This window comes from Anopheles stephensi, chromosome 2, assembly GCF_013141755.1.
Source record: "Anopheles stephensi strain Indian chromosome 2, UCI_ANSTEP_V1.0, whole genome shotgun sequence".
NCBI classification, from domain to species: domain Eukaryota; kingdom Metazoa; phylum Arthropoda; class Insecta; order Diptera; family Culicidae; genus Anopheles; species Anopheles stephensi.
The window spans coordinates 45,199,419-45,218,955 of NC_050202.1; the positions used below are offsets into that span (position 1 = coordinate 45,199,419).

Here is a 19,537-nt window from a genome sequence, read left to right on the forward strand (position 1 = left end):
TGGCACTATTGTTTGAAATTATTATTGATTCTGTTGTTTGCTTTTAACTGTTACTGCTTTGTTGTTGTGTTTCGTTTTTGTTTTTCAATTGCAGCTATCTCTGGCGCACGGGATTGCAAAAAGAGGTGGTCATTGCGCACACTGCCGTCACGCGGCCTTTGAAGTCTTGTGTAGCATTTTGTTCTGATTTTGGATGTAATTTTGAAGCAAGTGTTTTTATTTTTCAATGTTTTTTTTTTTTCAATTTAAGCATGGTGCTTTTGAATAGCCGATTATGCAAAAATAATGCTTCGTATCGTCTAGTCTTGGATTTGGTATAGGTTTGGAAGTATAGTAAGTTAGTTTGGAAATTAAAAAATGTATTTTTTAACGATTGTTGCTATGCATTATCCGTGAGTGGCTGTGCTTGATTTTAAAAAAATTATTTAAACAGTTATGCTTTCAAGTGCTTAGTTTTGGTTGGAAATTAAAGTTTTCCAATTCAATTTTAATCAACATTCACATTTTAATGTTTTACTTGAATATCCTGTGTCCTATCAATGCATCGAATCGTCATGATCGAATGAGCATGATCCACATAAGCGAAAAGTTGGAAGTAGGAAGATAAATCGAGACGACTTACTAGTTTTCACGTTATACAACAGCTACTCACTTTTAGTCAACGATTAGAAGTTACTTCTGAACTATGGAAATATTTCAAAAATTGTTGAGGAACACAGAGGCTGCATTGCCTTGTGGGTTTATCGTAGTGAAAATCCCGAATTCCGTGCAACCATCTAAACGGTTAATAAAGTTCTGGAAAACATGAACATTGTTATAGAAAACTTGCAGCTGATGTGACAATCGCTCAGAATAAGCTAATGAAGTTTATAAAAAATCCCTTCCAACTGACTTCTAACTGAACTCGATAGTGTCCATTTCAAAGTCAGACCTGTCTCCTCTATCAGAGGCGAGCTCAGCATCTTATCCAGTACCAGTATTATTCTGTATCCATGACAGAATTGCAACTGATCGTTAAGACACAGAAAGAAGGGGAAAATGCGAACATTTATTTAATTAGACGACAGCCATGATTAAAGTCCCAACTACCTGATACAGATCACTTGGGTCCTACCTGTTGGCACCATTTTTATAGCATTCTTCTTGGATGCAGGATTCGAGCATTCAAAATTTTCTAAAGTTTTTATATGCAAAAGTTGTGTCCTGAAGGATGTGAAATTTTGGCATTTCCAATCAGTCTCTAAATACATTCAAGATTTGATTTGATTTTGTTTTAAAATTTCTATTTAAATTGTTCGTCGAATAAATACAACTTTTGTTACAGAGTTCCAACAAAACTCATAAAAAGCAATCCAACCCCAGCTATGCCATAGCAATAATCTCACGATCTGTGCTAGATCATCATGTAATGCACAAATTACACAAGCACAGTTCGGCGTTTTTGAAAAATCGCTAAATATGAAATTTGATCGTACATTTTCCTTACAAGAATTCAAATTCAAATCGCACCGAGTGTTTTTGGGTCTAGGTTTTTGGTTTTGCTCCAAAATGTCAGTGTTTGTTTGCTTACTGATCATACTGCGCCGCGAAAAGGATATTGATACGCTACATGTGGTCACGTTACTTATTTGCAGAGACAAGAAGGCTATTTTTCCCTATTTCGTTCACTTTCTCTCTCTCTCTCTTCTCTCCCTCTCTCACTCTCACTCTATGAATCTTTCGATCAGACCACTTCCGGCACGCGGAAAAGGCACAAATCGATCGATCGATCGTTTGATTGACTTGTCACCCGTCACTTTTGCACCGCACTTACCCACTGACAGGTGTAAAGTCAGGGTGTGCGCGTGTGTGTTGGTGTTCTAAGCGGTCGGAAGATGTCCTTTCCCCGAGTGACGGTTTTAAGTAGTGTGTGCGTCAGCAGTACTGCGTGTATGGGAGTTCTTGCGCCCGCCGCAGTACGGTTGGTTTTGTATTTGTTTCTGGCGTTTACCTATAACTTTCAAAAATAAGGCAATAACTGTTGCTGTTCAAAAACTGTAACCAATAAAGTTTGTTGCGATGAAAAAACCTGGTTCCATCTCACACGGTACGTCAGTAGTCGCCAACGAGACCGTTGCGTGCTACTGTTGCGAATACGCATGTACGCGAAACGAAATGTTCATGGTACTTTGGATTGTATGTTTGTATGTATCTTATATCGATAACGGCTTACTCTCCTTGCTCTCCTTGCTCCATATGGTAGTAGTAATCCTAGATTTGTGTTGTTTCGGTAATATCACAAACATTTGTTTCTCAACACGTGCACGGTGGCGCGGTTGTGTGCTCACATGGTTTTTGCTTTGTTTTGTCATTTCAAAAATCATAAGAAGATATCCCTGTGGTTACCTGTGCACTGTCCTATACTGCTCGGCTGGATCCTGTCTGCTAGTCGTGTCGGGGTCCACTAAGCTACCAACACCACTAGGGCACAACACCACGTTCACGCTGGAGAGATCTCCACCGTGGGAAAACGGGTTTTGAACACATGTTTGAAGCTCTTTTCCCATACATTTATAACAAACGACCACAGCCTGTGTGTATCGGGGGAACCTCGTGCACAGATACTATTTCAACTGAACTGGTAAATTTGAAATCATTCCGGTTTTGTTGTTTGGTTGCGTATTTTTGTGGTCCAAAGGGAACCATCGCGTCCAGTGACAGTTGGGCTCCCCTCTAGCTCTCGATAAGAAGCGAAGCGGAGCACTGAACCCTGTCCTGACCGAACGACGATTCGTTTGGATTTTGGCTGGCAATGGCATTTATTCTCTATTGTTCTATTGTTTGTGTGTGTGTAAAATTATACTCTGTATAAATATATATGTATATATATCTATATGTATATCTATCTCTCTCTCTGTTCTATCCCTTTCTCTCCCTCTCGTTCAGTTTTGTTACGCACATTTAACAGTTCTGCGTTTGTTTTAGCGGTTTGTATCGCCTTTTGTATAAATAGTTGCTTCCGTGCCATAAATGTCTTGCTCCTCTGCAATTTCGCTTTTTGCTATAATAATCTCACGTTCCCTTGCATCTCCCTCGCTCTCTCCCTCTCTCTCTCTCTCTCTCTCTCTCTTTCCTCCTAGTTTTTGTTGCGCTCTGACACTGCGGTATATATAAAAACATGTTGTATATAAAATTTCAATATTAAACAGCGAATATTCGCAAAAAGTTGTAAAAAAAGAAGAACAAGAAAACGTAAATCATTCACTTCGTTTTGTAGTGTTTTGTTCTGCTTCCTCCTTAGCTACAGTAGCTAGTTGGGTTAGTACTTTCCAATTTTGCGTTCGTTTCTTCTCATTGAAAAAAGGGGGCTTTAGGGGACCCGTTCTTTTTTTTTCTTTGCCAATCAAATCAAAATCGAACGAACAGTTCAGTTTTTTTTGCGACGGGCGTGCGGTGCGTGAATGTTTCTTTTTTCCGTTACTCAAAAGTTTTGTTTTGCTTTTTGTCTGTTACAATACGTTGGGAAACAATGGAGATCGACACACACACACACACACACCAGCACTCACCAACTCACAGAGGCCTGTGAGAGTTGTGCCTGTGTGTGCGTGCGTCGATTATTAGCGATTAAATATTCTACTCACATCATTCGTCATTCGACCTTTTTGCTCTATTGATTTAGTTACGGTTTGCTAATACATATTACAGGTATGTATGCATTATCATTATTATTAATAATATATATATATAGTTTACCTTTTGTTTATGATATATATGTATATATATCTGATCACATTTTTAACAGTCTGCTGAGTGTTGTCATTTTTCTTCTTCTTTGAGAGAATTGGATTCTTTTACGTGTTGTTGCGTTTTTTTGGCTTGTTTCAATTGGTTTTTTGCTTATTTTTTTGTGGGTTTTGGGTTGTTAAGCTTTTCATATTTGTTGATTCGTCGTCAGTGTTCGCGCATATTTCTATTTTTTTCATTATATTGTGTTGCTTGCTTTTGTTGTTGTTTGCTGTTGTTGTTGCTGTTGTTGTTGTTGTTGTTGTTGGTTTTGGAAAAGAAAAATGTTTAAAAATAAGGATGTTTAATGTTAAATTTACTGATTTCAATATATAAAACGACTATATGGTTTGTGTGTGTTCACTGTTCTGCTTCCATTTTGGATTTTGCTTCGTTATTGTAATATTCTTCTTCTTGTTGTGGTAGTGGGCTGGGCAGAGGGTTAGAGGTCGGTTCGGGTTGGTGGCAAACCAGCGTGGCGAGTGTGTTGTTATGTCCCACCGTTTGCCTTGCGTTCCCCGATCATCCTCCTTTTCCCCTCCCCCGCAAAATCCCACCCAAGATATTAGTTATTGTGCTCATCACAATACACTGTTGCTGCCATCGGGGGACACCCTACACAAACAGAGATGGTAATGCTCGGTAGGGTTGAAGGTTTGGTTGGTTTGGTGAAGAATGTTCACATTAGAAGAACCTTTTGCTTAAATATTTCCCCGCGTACAGTTCCCCCCGGTTCGTTCTGCTCGCTTTACCCGCGGGACTGCACGTCGGCAAACGAGGTCCAAAGCTTCCCCCAGTTGTCAGGAGATATGGACCAAGTCACGCATTGCCGGATTATTGCAGCGGTCCCAGTGGGCCCTAGGGTCCGGGGTCCTGCGTTGGCTCTTGTAATAAGATTTGTATAAAAATATAAATATATCATCTGTTGTTGCATTTTATTACTATTGTTTGTTTTCTGGCTTTTACTGTTTTTTTGTTGTTGCTTGCTTGCTTGCTTGTTTTGTTTGGTTGGTTGGTTGCTGTTGTTACTGTTTTTTCTGTTTTACTATTATTGAGTTTGGTTGGTTTTTTGCGGTTTGCTTTTCGATTAAGATCTCCTGTTTGTTGCTTTGATTTCAATATTATTATCGTTTGCATTTGTTCGTTTGTTTTTTGTAAAAAAGTGGTTTGTGTTGTACTTTAAATCATTCCGGTTTATTTCATTTATTTTAGCCTATTGAGTAGTTTGGTTTGTTTGCTAGTTTTTTCTGTTTTGTTTGCGCTTCATCTGTATTTTACTGTGGTTTGAATAGTGGTTGCTTTATTTAAACGTTCCTGTTTCCTGTTTGCCGCTGGAGTGATATCGTCAATCTGCTTACAAAACACGCCGCTTTTGATTATGTCAATGTTTTGCTTAAATACCATGTTTTGTGTTTGTTTGCTGCGTTTTAAAATGTTTTGCAATTATTTAACTATTGTACGGTTTTGCACTTATATCGGAACAGCCGAAGGTCGATAGTCCGTCCGATCGTGTCACTATATATACATACACATACACACAACATACCCTGCTGCTGCTGCTGCTGCGGCTGCTAGTTTCGGTTACTTATGATTAAAAAAGTCACTTCCGATCGGTCGGTCGGAGGCATGACCTCAGGCACTTCGACTGTTTGTGGTTGAAGGGTTTTCGTTCGTTTTTTTGCGGATTAGTTCTATTGTTTGTTTGCTGCTATTGTTGTTCTATGGTAAGGAGGATGATTGGTGGTTGTTGGTAAGGAAGATCGATTTCGATCGGGGAGGATCATGGCATTGGTGGTAGTTGGGTGGTGGTTTTGCTGCGTGTGTTGCTTGTTCAAGAGATTGACAATATCACCCCACGTTATTATGGTTGTGGGACACAGACCGCTGATCGCGGTACGGTCCTGCTATGTACGGAGTTTTTTGGTTGTGGTTGTGGTGTGACTATTGCAAATGAAATGGAAAATAGAGATTCGTTCTTCGTTCATTTCTATGGTTTTGTTTTTGTGGGTTGCTTTCTTTTTTTTTAAATTGATTTGCGTTCATTACTTTCTGTCGCACCTTATGCACGCACAACGCCCGATGTTCGTGTTGCGCGATCGTAAAGATGGTAAGGTGCGATCGCACGACGTTCTGCGACGTGCATAGAGTTGCAACGGACGAACCGAGCTGGTATTTGATCGTCCATCTCTTTCTACGGTTGCGTTTGTTTGAGTGAAAAATTATGAGAAATAAAATTTCATTTCGCTATTTCAGCTGCTGGTGGTGATGTGTTGTCTTTGCTGATGTGATTCATTTGGTTTTGTTTGTTGGTTTTTTTATTATATTAGTTTAAAAACGCACGCGGGCGCCACCCCCTAGACAAGTGCTTGGTGCGCTTGCCCCGGTTGTGGTGGCCCCGTTGTTCGTGCTTTGCCGGTTTCTATTGTAAACTAAAAACTGTGCAATATATTACCATCCAGTGGCTGCAGCTGAGGGATGCTGCGAGATGGATGAGAATATATTTTTTACTATTGCAAAAATAGAAGTGAAAATTCTGCTGTGAATTCTTTGATTTGTTTTTTGTTCTTTGTTCTGTTGTTGCTTGTTGTTATTTACTGCATTTTTTCTCTTTTCCAGATGTTTTCAGCGTCTATTATTCCTGACCTGGTGATGTTGGTATACTTCATTCCATTTTACGTGATTAGATATTTATTTGGTGAGCCTCCCCCATATTAATGGTTCGGCTCGTTCTCAGCGATGATGTTGTCATGAACATCATACATCAACAAATTTTGAATTTTGCTTACTTTGGATGTTCATATGTTTTTTTTTTGGTTTTTGGTTTCATTTTGTTGTAGGTTGTTTCGTTCTTCTGTTGTTTCTGGTTGCTTCACGAACTAGCCTGGCGCAGCTAAATCGTATCGTTAGATGGTTGTTTTCGTTTTTTTGTTAAGAGCAATTTCGTTTGTGTTGTTGCTTTCATTTCAAACTGTGTGATTATTTATCGGTTCTGTTTCTTTCTCTGTTGCTGTCAATTTTGATCATAAAATTGGATTACGGTGAAACGGTAATGATTGTGGATTTGTAGTTTTGCTTTTGCTTGGATTGATTTTTTGTTTGTTTGGTTTTTCGTTTGTTATTTGCTTCTTTATGCTTCAACATAGGATGGTTGTACTCAATTGGAAATGAAAAACGTTACTTTTCGGTTTGAGTTCTGTTCAAAGATGAAAAATCATTCCAGTATATTTTATATGTTCTGTTGCCCTGAGCAGATTTGTGACAATGATGATTAAATCATGGTTTTTACAAACAATACAATCTGAAAGAATATTTTGAAAATAAAAAAAAGTCTTCTTAAAAGTTAAATGTTGAGTGAAATTAAAATAATTTTTAAAGTTGAAGAATAAAACTTCTATTTTTGATCGAAACATATAGAATAACAAACAATGCTTAAGAAAAACAAAAAATACATAAATACATAGGAATAGCAATCAAGTGAAATAAAAAAAAAACAAAACTTTTCCAAAAGGCGTACATAAAACGTAACATATAAATCACCATCATAAATCTGCTCAGCAATCTGTATAACTGTCTATTGCTGTTTCCTGTGTTTTTTTTTTCTTGGTTGTTGTTGTACGGTGGACCAATAAACATAATATCCTCTGCCAATCGCTTGTAGTAGACGGAAACGGAAACCAAAAAAAACTTTGATAAAAAATGCACCAAAATGCGCGTTAGTGTTTGTTAGGCTCGAAACTGCTACAAAACTGCTGTTTCCTGCTGTAACAACGAAAACAAGGATCCGGTTTATCCTGTCTGATAACTGAACATAAATAGGTTGTTTTTTCCCGATTTTGCTTCTTCAATGTTTTGGTTGTTCTTCGGTTTTGTTTTAGGTTTGTTTGTTTTGTTGCCTGTTTTGTTACTCAGCTGATTTAACTGAACTGTCCTCGATTGTTAACTCACTTTTGGAGATGTTTTGTTGTGTTTTTCGGTTTGGTTTTTTTGTTTGTTATTTTCGGTTCTCATTTTTACTCATATTTTACTGTGATCAGATCATTTCTAGCCAGACTGTTTCAAAAGTGATACGTATGTTAGCCAAAGTTCGATTGTTGCTAAAATCAAATCGCTATTGTTCGGTCACTATCACGCGATGATGGTTGGGTCGCCAGTAGTGATGGGAAGAGCGATCGAGAAAACTGATTGACAGTGGTGGTGGTGTCGGTTTTCGATCGCTCTTCGAACAATTTGTTGTACGGTTGTTGTTTTGTAATGTCGCTTCCAACATCTGCTCGCCTCTCTAGTGTGTGGCTGTCGTGCAAAGATGTTGCTGCGTGCTACAGCGACACTAGTCAGCGGGCGCGATAGTTGGTTAGCGTGCGCGATATCATTTCGATTGTTATTTTTGTGATCAGATTTTGGTTTTAGTTTGTTTTTTATGTTTACTTTCATATAAATGTTTGTCAAATGTGTTTTTTTTTTGGTTGGCATGTTTTGTAGTATGTTTTAAAATTTATTTTTTTAATATTAGCATGCGAGATTGTGTTAGTTTGTTTCGGTGTATATAAAGTAGCTAACACGCAAACAGGCGCCGTTGGTTGATGGGGGGAAAAAAGGCTCGCTACGGATTCCGTAGCTGGAGCCGGTGAACGTCAGCGAACTTGCACACTGCACAACCCAAACCGGTGTTCGGTGTGTTGCCTTAACTCTGCCGCTGCAGCTGAACCAAAAGAGGAGGACGTATGCATGTGATGTGAAGATGTATTTTTTTTGGGTTTTTTAAATATTTTTTTTCTTCCTCATCAATGCCATCTAATGTCGTCCAAAACTCACCCAGCTTTATTGACGGGAGTACCGAAAATCGGTGGGTTAGAGTTTGTCTGTTTGATTTTGAATTCCCAAGCAGCAGCAGCAGCAGCAACATCGCACAGACGCGCAGAGATGAATGGTTGCTGTGTGCGTGTGCCGAAACCGTATGTTTGGTCGCTGTGTGTGCACGTTGTGACCGTTTCACCGGTTTGGCCTTCGTATCAACGTCATGCCGGCGATGCGTGTGTGAAAAATTGGTTTCGAGTTTATTACAAATTGAAATGATTAATTTGTATGATTTAAATATAATCAAACAGCAGTTTTTTCCCTCCTTCCCGTGTTTTTTTTTGCATTTACTCTTTCTGCATTTTTGGTTGAAACTTGGAATCATAGATTTAAAAACGTCGCTACTGCTTCGTTCCAAAAATGACTCAGTTGGAAATGGAATTTATAGCTTTTCTTCATTTTCGGTTTTCAATTTCTGTAATCGTGTTTTTGACTTTCAATCGAATCGAAAATTGTGGAACGCAAAATTAGACAATTAAAATCTTACTCGATCGATCGATCGAACGATCGCGAGCGTAAAAGTCAAAGCATTTTTGCAATTTTGTTGTGTTCTGCTTGTTCAAGTCCTTATTATAGCAATGATGTTCGTTTTTGTTTAAGGTGTCCACTCACACACACACATTGCTAAATTTATACAGATTGGGTTTCCTGACTGTCTCTCTGTCTCTCCCATTGCTGTCTGTGCTTTATTTCACACATTTATACTGTACTTTAAACGATATGGTTATGCATCAAACAGGAAAGCTGTATTATGCTCAAATTTCGATAAAGAGAAATTTTGATGGATAAAATCACATGTCATAAATGTGGGATAGAAAATGTTGGCCAATTTTAGGATTTTTTCTTCTTCTACCAATTTTCTTTTTCGCCAAAAATGGAAAAGACAAATGAAATCTTACGGAACTTTTAAGATTTTTTTTCGAGTTGCTTAATTTGGAAAGCAAATACTCTCATTCTTTTACTCCACAATATGAACATTAGGGGGTTTTTAATTTCAACAGGAGATTTAGAATGAAATCGTTTTCCTTGTTTTTTTTCATGTTGTTGTTGTTGTTGTTGTTGTTTGATTTCCAGTGCTTAGTTCAACCTTTCGTTGCTCTAATCATATTCATTTTGAAAGTTTTGTTCACGAAGTTTGTCCAGTATATTATTTGTTTCAAATGTGATTGTGGTTGGTCGGTTGGATGGGAATTGGATTTTTTACCTTTCCATTCTGACCCACAATTTCATTTTCCATGCATTAAATTGATAGTGTCTCCTCGTTCATTACGCTTTCTGCTGCATCATCATCTTCTCCTTCAAACTGCGATTATGATGTTTTTGTTTTTGTTATGTATGTTTCATCATTTGTTGTTGTTTTCACTTCGTAAACTTAAGCGAAAAGAAAAATTCTTTTTTTCTAGCATCCATGTTATTCCTTCCCCACGTGCTCTCTGTGCTTGGTTTTGTATGCACTAAACTGATGGTCGTTTAGGGGGTGCCTTATGCGAGCGTGGGGAAGATGCTAGCATTTTATTTTAATAACCGGTTTATTTTTCTCACATTCGTTCTGTTTCTTAACATTCGGCAAATGATAAATGCGATGCTGTGCGGTGATCTTCATTGCACACAGATCGATACTTAAAACGCAAAACTAAAACATAACCAAAGGAAAAACGGATCGAAGAGGATCGTCACACCGAGGATCGGTGTGCGTGAATCCTCCTCTGGTTTGGGCGTGTTGCGTAAACGCCTGCGAGCTCGAGAGTTTTATGAAATGTTCGATGGGATCGGTTCTTCGTACACGTGCGATCACAGCCTGCATTAGTGTTAGTAGTTTACACAGAGTTTGCTACGTTTGGTAGCCCGGGATTGCAGAGTTTTGGCGGTGACTGCATTGCGGGATACTTAGTTTCGTTGGTTGGGTTGTCTGTTTGTTTTTTTACAAAGAATTGGCAATATGGGGGAGTATATCAGGTTCCGGTTTCGTTCTCATGCTGTCAAGCGGCTTTATACAACATTCATTGAATCTTATTTGCATTAAATTTAAATTACGGTTAATGATTATATATCCTGTATATGACTGTATCACGCACATTCGCGCGCGCGCGCACACACACATACAAACAGCAGTGCTGTCTGTCTTTCGTAACAGCACGGTATATGGAAACTATCGAATGGTAGTAATACTATTCCCTGAGTATGTTGCATTCTATAATACCCATTGGTGTCAATCGGTCAATCAACCGTATTGACTAGTCTATTTCAGGTGTGGTTTTTATCTGGTTCTAATCGTTTGATGTTCTGTTCTGTTGGTTGGTTTGTTGTCTGTGGCAATTGATCAATCAATTTACTGTGATAGTTATCCTGGCTGTGTCGTGGAGGACAATGCTTTTTTGTCTCGTTACTATTATTTATCTGCTCATTAATGCGATTGCTATTGTTTGCTGTTGTTGTTGTTTTATCCTGTATATTGTATCCTGGTGGTTTTTTTTTTTTCGTTAGCTATTTCCGATCTTAAAATGCTATGTCAACCGAGCACTTCTGCATTCATCTGAATACATGTATAAATGTATAGTATGCCGAAACATGTTCTTCTCAAAAGGTTTCGATAAAGCGATGCCGTTTCTTTTCACTTTCACCTGAAAAATCTCTCAGTCCTTCCGGTTACGAAACGTGTCTCTAAATTGTCGCCAAACGTGTTAAACAGAATATTATTGTGGCCAGAAATTAATTGTTAAACTTTGCCCAAAACAGCTCATTTCTCTGCTCGCCTTCGTTCTCTAAAGGTTTTTGTGGTGGTCGTGGTGGTGTGCGTATCATAATTCTTGATGATGTTTGTTGGTGATGTAGTGTAACGTTAGTGCAGGGGTTTTTCTCCAGAAAAATTGTTCCTACGTTCACAGACAGTATGCTTCGCTTCACGATTGTTATATTGCTGGTGTGTTATGTTTCTGACGTTGCTGTAAACTGTATTGCATTGCAATTTTGCTTCTTCTTAAATGGGTTAAATTTTAGCTCAATTATCATTCACTTAGGTGTTCTAGATGTGACCTAATTGGTGGAACAAATGTTCGTACGCTCGCAAAACGGAAGCACTAAAAACGGAGCATATATAATCATTCGTACATTCGATAACGCAGGATGTCAATTTATGAGTTATAAGTTTGGAAATAAGCTACTTTATCGACTTGAGAAATATGTGTTTGTTGAATCCAGTTGAAAACGGAAAATATTTTTAAACAGATAAGAGTAACTTTTACCCATTCTATTGCAATCTTTTGCATGCTCTTAATCAATTCAACCTCTCCGTGATTGTCGGTGATGTAAATAATTAGATTCCATTTAAAGCTAGCTTATACTTCACATGCTAACCCGCACAAAGCATTGCACGTTTGGAGGACTATTGATGTTTCGGTTTTTTTTCTTTTGAAACGCCGCACAGAATTTGAATAATTTACGGGTGGTCAAAGTTGAAACAATTCTTAATTAAAAAAAACAGGTTATATAGTTCAGAAAACCCACAATCATTTATCATTTCTCCATAATATAAAATCGAAATGATATGTCCTTATTCCCATATGTCGATTAAATTTGGGATATCTCCTTAAATATCTCCAATACACACAATTGAAAAGGTATCAGAATGAATCGTTAGCAAGTAGTACCAAAATTATGCATCTAAAGCCCACAATTCATGCACGATCGCAAAACTTACCCAAACTTTTCTTAGAAGTCTAATTTTTGTTTTCATTTCAATGTGTTTTTCTTTTCAGCCATCGAGACGTTCGTCAAATCTTGTGCAAATCAATTTTAGTCAGATCAAGAAGAGCCCTTTGCAAATGTTAAACGTAAGTTTCTCCTCAATTATTAGATTTTATTATTTTTAAAAAAATCTACACAATTTGCATAAATAGAACGACGGACAAAAAGGTATGGCAAAATGGAAAAAAGTATTTACAAAAAGCAACTACCGACACACTTGGCTGTTGGTAGAGCAGCAGCTTATCGAGTATCATTCCCCGGTATGGGACTCATTCCCCATTCCCAGTTCCGTCGGCATCGGGATCTTATGTACGGTGTGTGTTTTCGCCTGATCAGACGACTTCCTGAAGAGTTCTACCACGCTTTCCGGTAGCAGCTCTGCCGGGGTGCAGCACACTTGAGCGATTCAGCAAAACAGCGCTTTCGGCAATGGTAAAAGCACGAACTACCAACAAATAGCCAATGCTCCACAAAGTACGCAGTGCATGTGCTGCAATTGAAGCAACAGAAAGGGAACGGGCGCACACGTTGGACCTGCCGTTTTTCGAATTGCAAATTATGTCGCACGTACGTTTGGATCTTGCTCCAAAGCGCAAAGAGACACAGGAAAGCCACGCCAACAGCATCTTCGATTGGCGATGGCGATCGAATCATACGCGCACACCGGCCCGCGCCGCTAAGATGCCGATGGTGGTATGGCACATGGCGTCAGCTACAGGGTGGCGTTGTAGACGGGCTAGTACACACTTGGTCTGTGTGAAGCCCGTGATGAAAATCGCGCAAAATCACAGACTCCAACAGACTGGCGTTTCCTGGACGAGCGATGATCCTCGTACGATGCCGCGCACCCGAACGCAACGTTCGGTTTAAGTGAACGAATCCGTTCGGTTGACAGGCAGGGTTTTCTCGAGCAGAACCCGTCGTGCCAGGAACGGTCTGCACGTCTGATTTTCTTTCCCCGTGGATGAGTAATTCGTTATTATCTTTTCTCCGAAAACGGGAAGCTTTCCTGTCTGGGCTTAGGAAACGTTGATCAATTTATGGTCACAGTGCGGCCGAATGGTGCTGTGTGCCGTGCTTTTGACCATCTTGTTGTATTGGAAAATTGGAAACAAAAACGGCCGTTCGGTGTGTCGTCGAGTGCGCTTGGCTTGTTCGAATGTATGGTTACGAGAACCTTACAGCGCGGCACAGCTGCGTACGGGTTAATACAGAACCTTGCCCGCGGTACAGCGACCAACTAGGATCGTCTAGCGACGGTCCGGAAAAATCTTCACCCATACCGGACGTGATTTGGGTTATTTAGTTTGCTGTTTGTCGGTTTGTGGTTGAAGTATAGAATTGAAAAATTGCTGAGTTATCTGGCTATTGTTTTGTGTTACACTAATTGGCTTGTTGCGCTTGTAACTCACACACACACACTGATTAATATTGAATTGATTAAGTTTACTGTGTACCAGCAGTGCGCTGGCCCATGTGTAGCCCATCTGCACTGCTGCACTAATATAGCTCTACCATTTACTTATGTCTCCGTTTCTCTGCTCTGCTATTTTACTGCTTTTACGTTCTATGACTGTCTGTTTGTGTGGCTGTGTGGATGTGTTTGATTTGTGGTTGACCTGTGTAGTAGTGGTAAGATACTGGTGTGAAATCGTTACTTACAAACTAAGTGTATGCTTGCTGTCTATCCATGTATTATTGTTTTACTATTTAATGTTTGCTTCTTCCGCGCACCTCGTTTGCTGGTGTCACACCGACATGAGCGAAGCGCTGTGCCACCGGGTTCAGGAAGGGGCGCAAACAATTCCGTTACACAGTCGTACAAGCCTGGGTCGGCTCTGGCACCGACGCACTGGTATGGGGTTGAATTTCCCTCCGGGGGCGATTCAATAACTCGATAGCTTTTGCTGTCTTTGCTGGCCGAATAGGATCGGCCCAGCACACACATCACGCGTATCACACCCAATCCAAAGTGAAAGAAAAATGCACACATCTTCTACATAACTGCTAACAAAACATAAGCAGCGCTGGCATTCAGAACAGAACGGCAGCTTTAAAAACAATAAGAACAAACAAATATGCTGTAACAGTACTCTCTCTCCCTCTTTCACGTACACTTTCTTACGTAGTTTGCCGAAAATGTTTGTCATATTCATGCCAGAGACCACACCGGTATCTCCGTGTCCCCTGTTTATATATCATAATGCCTAAAAGTTATGCCGAAACGCGTTTTGGACCGAAAAGAGGTTTAATTTGATTTAGTTCTTGATTTGCAACAATTATTCCCTAAACTAGAGCTGCTGTGGCAACGTCGGTCAACAGCAGCACGGAGTCACCATCGTACACGAACTTCAGGTATTTTCAGGAGCGAGCAACAGCTGTAGCGAACCCTGCACTTTGCCCATCGGAAGGTTGTGTGCTTGTTTCCTGGTTTCACCATGCTCTCACATCCACAGATTGATCAATCCACCCATGGCGCCCGGTGACGATGGTGACTTTAAATGATTAATATCACAATTTCAGTTACTTTCGTCGTTTTTTTTTTGTTATTTAAAATTTTGCGTAATTTTGGAAGGCATGATATAAATAGGATTACTTCTTCGTCCGTTCCACCACTTTCACTTACAACCCCACCACGGTTCGTGTCGGTTTAATTTTGATTCAGAGTATGTCGTCAAACAAAAATTATTTATGTCATTGTAAATAATATGTTTATATATAGAAAAACTTGTGCTTATATTATTTTAAAAAAAAACATTTAATTTCATATCCAATTTGATTTCGGAATAAATAAAATAAAAAATCAAACACTTAAAGAAAACATAAACACTGATACATATTAAACGAAAGGCCACATAAAATAGTAATGGAGAGATAAATGTCAATTTTGAGGACAATAATTTTAATAGATTTGGAAATAGTAATATTTTGTCTTTATTTTTTTGTTTTTGTTTTGTACATTTCTCACTTCTTTCAAACCAGTTCAGTGTGATTGTGTTTTGCGCGACTCGAATTTCGGTTTTTGTCCCGGAGTTGTAGCGTTGTAGTGAACAATGCTACCATCGCAACACAACCACCATTCCCATGGTTTGGAAGAAGCGTACTCATTCATTATAAAGCCAATTATAATAAGGTAATGATGCGTATCATAAGGACGAAAAAATATATCTCTTAGTGCTACTAAACTCATTGCTATATACCGTTTGCAGGTCTCTCGTCTCTCTCGTCTACTTCGCGCGCAAGCTAGAGTTTGTAAATTAGGACATTTTCGAATTTTGCAAACAGTTTTTGAAACTCCTTTTTTAATTTTGCTGCGATCGTACAAATCTCCACACGCAGCAGTGAAGCTTAATGTGGAGGCTTGATGCTGGTTTAACTGGACTAGGAAACTCACCGGATAACTTATCCAGCGGATGCATTTTTTTCTGATTATTAGTAATGGATTCCCTTGTTGTTTTGGGAAGGGTTTCAACTCATAGGCATACGCTCAATATAGCTACTCATTTTCCTATGAGCCACCATTTGAAAACGAATACGTGTTGTTTGTTAAATAAATTTTAGTATTAGTATCCTAAATACTAAAACTAAAGCAATCGACACAGGGAGTGTCCTATACATCTCCAGCGTGTTTAAAGGAATGCTTTCGTTACAAATAAGCTTTGGTTTTTTCTTTGCCAACAAGGAGATGGTGTTCAGTAAGTGATTTTTCGTTCGAGCTTTCCCGCGCTGCGCGTTTACAGAAACTGATCAGGCTGGATTGTGTTTTCCATTTCTACCCGCAAGTGCGCGACTGTTGCCAACGCATAGCTTGGTTAAGATTCTATTGCAATACTTTCGTTTTTGGTTCTCATTGTAATTGATCTAATAGGTTTGTGGGTACGTACGCGTATACACATACGTTGGTGCCAAATCTCAACGCCCTATCATCATTTCGCAAACGTGCAACTGGGGGTTGTTTATCGTTCGAATCACTGTTCAATCCCAAAAAGTGAAATAATAATACAACTCAAAAAGATCCTTGTTTGTTCTTGTACATCGATCACAAGCAAAAAAGCTAAATTCGCCGCGTCTCTGTTTCGTTTAATAGAATAACCACCCGTTATTAAATGGTAGAAACAATTAATTTTGTTGTTCCAATTACCACCATCAACGTATACAATCCTCCAACCATGTGTGTTTTTGTGTGAGAACTTCGGTGTACACCACACCGCCTCCTTGCCTTTCACTTGCCTACGACACACGCTAGATCATGTACGAACGCGATCATCTCTGTCTTTCTCCGTATCTACTCGAAGCAACATGGATCAGGGCGCTGGACCATCACCAACAAAACACATTTCGCCGCTTCCATTTAATTTTCTTTCTATCGCTTTCCTCAATTTTCCTTTTTTTGCCTAAAGTGCCGAAATAACGCCAAAACAATAAACGAAACTTACGCTTTCTCGACCCGAAAACTTACAAATTTTTCCATCATCCTCTTTCCAGAAGTAGTAACAAATTTTGCTTCTAATTTTGATCACCTTACGCTCGTGTTGGTGCGCACTGCAGCCATAGCGTGGTAGCACTATAGCACAACTTTCGCTGTGTATAGGCGCAACAGACTCGCGAAAGGTGAGTTTAGCCTAAAAATATTCAAAAAACTTTCTTACGCCAAACACCCCCCAGCCGGAAATCATACACAACAAAAAACACTTTCGCTACCTAAACATGACGACGATCATCAAACAAAACCCCATGTAGATGGGGTTGTTGATGTGTCTTAATTTGGAATTTCGATAATTATTTTGTTGTTGCTTCGTTTAATATTAGAATTTTGATCAATAAACATAATTTATTTTCAACCCTCGGTCTGCTGCCGACCACCGGCAGCGGTAAAAAATAATAATAATGATAATAAATAAACATATTTACAGATTTTTTTTCTTTTGCTTTTGCCAAAAACAACGTGAAGTGTTCAACGCCTCATCATCAGTGTTTCGATCGTCTGATACCATTTTCTGTTGCTTCGAGTGATCTCCCTATCTCTATGCCCAAGGACTAATCTTGGTGTTCGCACGATCTGCTGCATCTCTGAGTGTGTAAGCTTCTGCTTTACTACTGCTACTTACACACACACGCGCACTCATTTTTCTCATACACGATTGCTAACGATGCCTAAACCTAAAGGGCGTTAAAACTAAATGCGCTAATAACTAGACTATACAGTAAAATAAAGAATGCTTGTTAAAGGATCATCAGTCCAGCGCCCTTGGGGGAGAGCTGGTAGCTCTCACAACCCCCAAAACCCGATCTCAGACACATCCTGTTTAACAACCGGGGGAATGGACCAAAGAAAAAGGAATGCTCGATAGGCTAAAAACACCACAAATGTACAAGGGATAAATTTAGACGCCGATTCGTAAATTAGATACTCTAAAGGTTCGACGATGCGCAATACAGTTTACATCAGTAGTTGCTGTTCAGAAACACGGTCGCAATGCTGTCTGTTAGTTTTAGCTTTGTCCCGCATTTTTTGTTGTTGTTGGCAGCTTCCGTTTCCTAAAGTTTCTCCAAACACTTGTTTTTCTGTTCCTTTCTCTTGCTCCTCGACTTGCTCCAGCACTCAGCAAGTAAGTGCACGCTCCTCTTAGTGTGTGTGTTCTTTAAGTTTGTTTTCCTTCCCCATTTTTCGTTTCGCTTCCTTAAATATACTAAAAATTGGTAAATTTTGAGGTTTTGCCGTGTAGGTGTCTTGCTTTTTGTTTTCGATTTTTTGTTGTTGCATCTAAATACTAGTTTCTTTTTTCTTACTTTCCTTTAGAACGCGCCTCGATAATCTCTTTTTTGTCGAAAAATACCACAATTTGAGGGGTTGTTTTTTGCTTTCCATGAGAGGAGCCTTATTTTTGGCTTTTTGCTTGCAATTTTTCAGTTGCTGCGCTCGGATAGTGATAAATTTGAAGGCCTTTCCCGTGGTTTAATAGCACTCCCCGTACACACACGCACACACGCACACAGTGATTGCACACACACGTGTAGTAGTAGTAGTAGTAGTGTGTAATAAAGGCACACACACACATACTTTGAGTTACTACACTTTGCCAGTGTTTAAAGTTTTTCCTTGTGCTTTACATGTGTATGTGTGTTGTGTGTGTGTGCGCGGGGTTTACATTGCCAGACGCGCACGGTCTGAGTGGGAAAAAGCGCACTACATTATTAGGAACCACAAGTGTTTTCTGTATTTGTTTCTGTTCGTTTTTGCTTGTTTGGGATAGGTTTTGTAAACGCATTGTAAACGCATTGGTTTTTTTTCTTCGTCATTGTTTCGCTTCGTGTTCGTGCTTAGGATTTTTGTTTTTCACTTTTGTTATTAAATAATATAGTCTCTTTTTGTTCTTCCGTGTTTCTTTGTCCCATTCTCCTCTCACTCGTGTTTTTGTATACCTTTTTACAACCCGGCATACTTTATCTCTTTTTTTTCTCTCTTAGGTTGCTTGTCCCCACCCACGTAGTACTCATAGTTCATAAATTTGTTTTAAGATAACAATTTTGTATAATTTACTTTAATTTTAATAATAAAATTACTCTCTGTTTTGTTTTGTTTCTGTTTTTTCTTTAGTTTGTTTCGTTTCCAATACACAAATTAGTGTATCTCATATATTACTTACTCTCTGGTTTCTTTGTTTTGTTTTTGTCCCTCTTTTTCCTATTTATTGATTCGGTTGCCCTTAATTCAGTTTTGCATTTTTTTCTTTTTCTCCGCTTTCCTTTAGCGCGGAAGGGCTTGGCTGGCCTCTGCTTGCTTTTTGGTATTTACTTGTTTTTGCTTTTGTGTTAGTTACGTTTTTTGTTGCTGTTTTGTTTTTGTTGGTTGACACGCTCTAGCATTCTTGGCATTTTGTTTGGTCGGGCACCACCACTCGCGTTCCGTTGGTGGTGGTGCCGCCATTTTAGTAACGGTTTTTGTGTTCAGCACTTACTCCAGCTGCTCGAGGAAGTTCGGAGATTTGAAATACTCCGGCACAGGATCATCCATTCGGGAGATGATTTTGTAAATTGATTTTTTCCACGACTGCTCGGTGTCTTTGCCGCCCTGTATCGCGCGGAAGAATTCACGCAGCGTCTGCTCAACAACGTATCGGAAATTTTGGGGCACCTACAGATATAATGGGGATGGGAAGCAAATGTAATGCGT

General features: G+C 39.2%; 1 protein-coding gene and 1 long non-coding RNA gene across 8 annotated transcripts in view; one reads left to right on the forward strand and one right to left on the reverse strand.

The window, feature by feature from the left end:
- The window catches only part of LOC118506885, a 78,777-nt gene that overhangs the window by 2,152 nt on the left and 57,088 nt on the right, over positions 1-19,537 (forward strand). For all 3 annotated transcript variants that reach the window (XR_004905568.1, XR_004905566.1, XR_004905567.1), the window contains exon 2: positions 12,375-12,449. This is a non-coding gene — a long non-coding RNA (uncharacterized LOC118506885). The remainder of the gene's footprint in view (positions 1-12,374; positions 12,450-19,537) is intronic.
- Positions 6,384-19,537, reverse strand: part of LOC118506883 (homeobox protein prospero-like) — a 102,308-nt gene continuing 89,154 nt past the window's right edge. For all 5 annotated transcript variants that reach the window (XM_036044649.1, XM_036044648.1, XM_036044647.1 and 2 more), the window contains one exon: positions 6,384-19,498. In XM_036044649.1, coding sequence (XP_035900542.1) covers positions 19,319-19,498 — 180 coding nt within the window. In that variant the 3' untranslated portion in view covers positions 6,384-19,318. The remainder of the gene's footprint in view (positions 19,499-19,537) is intronic.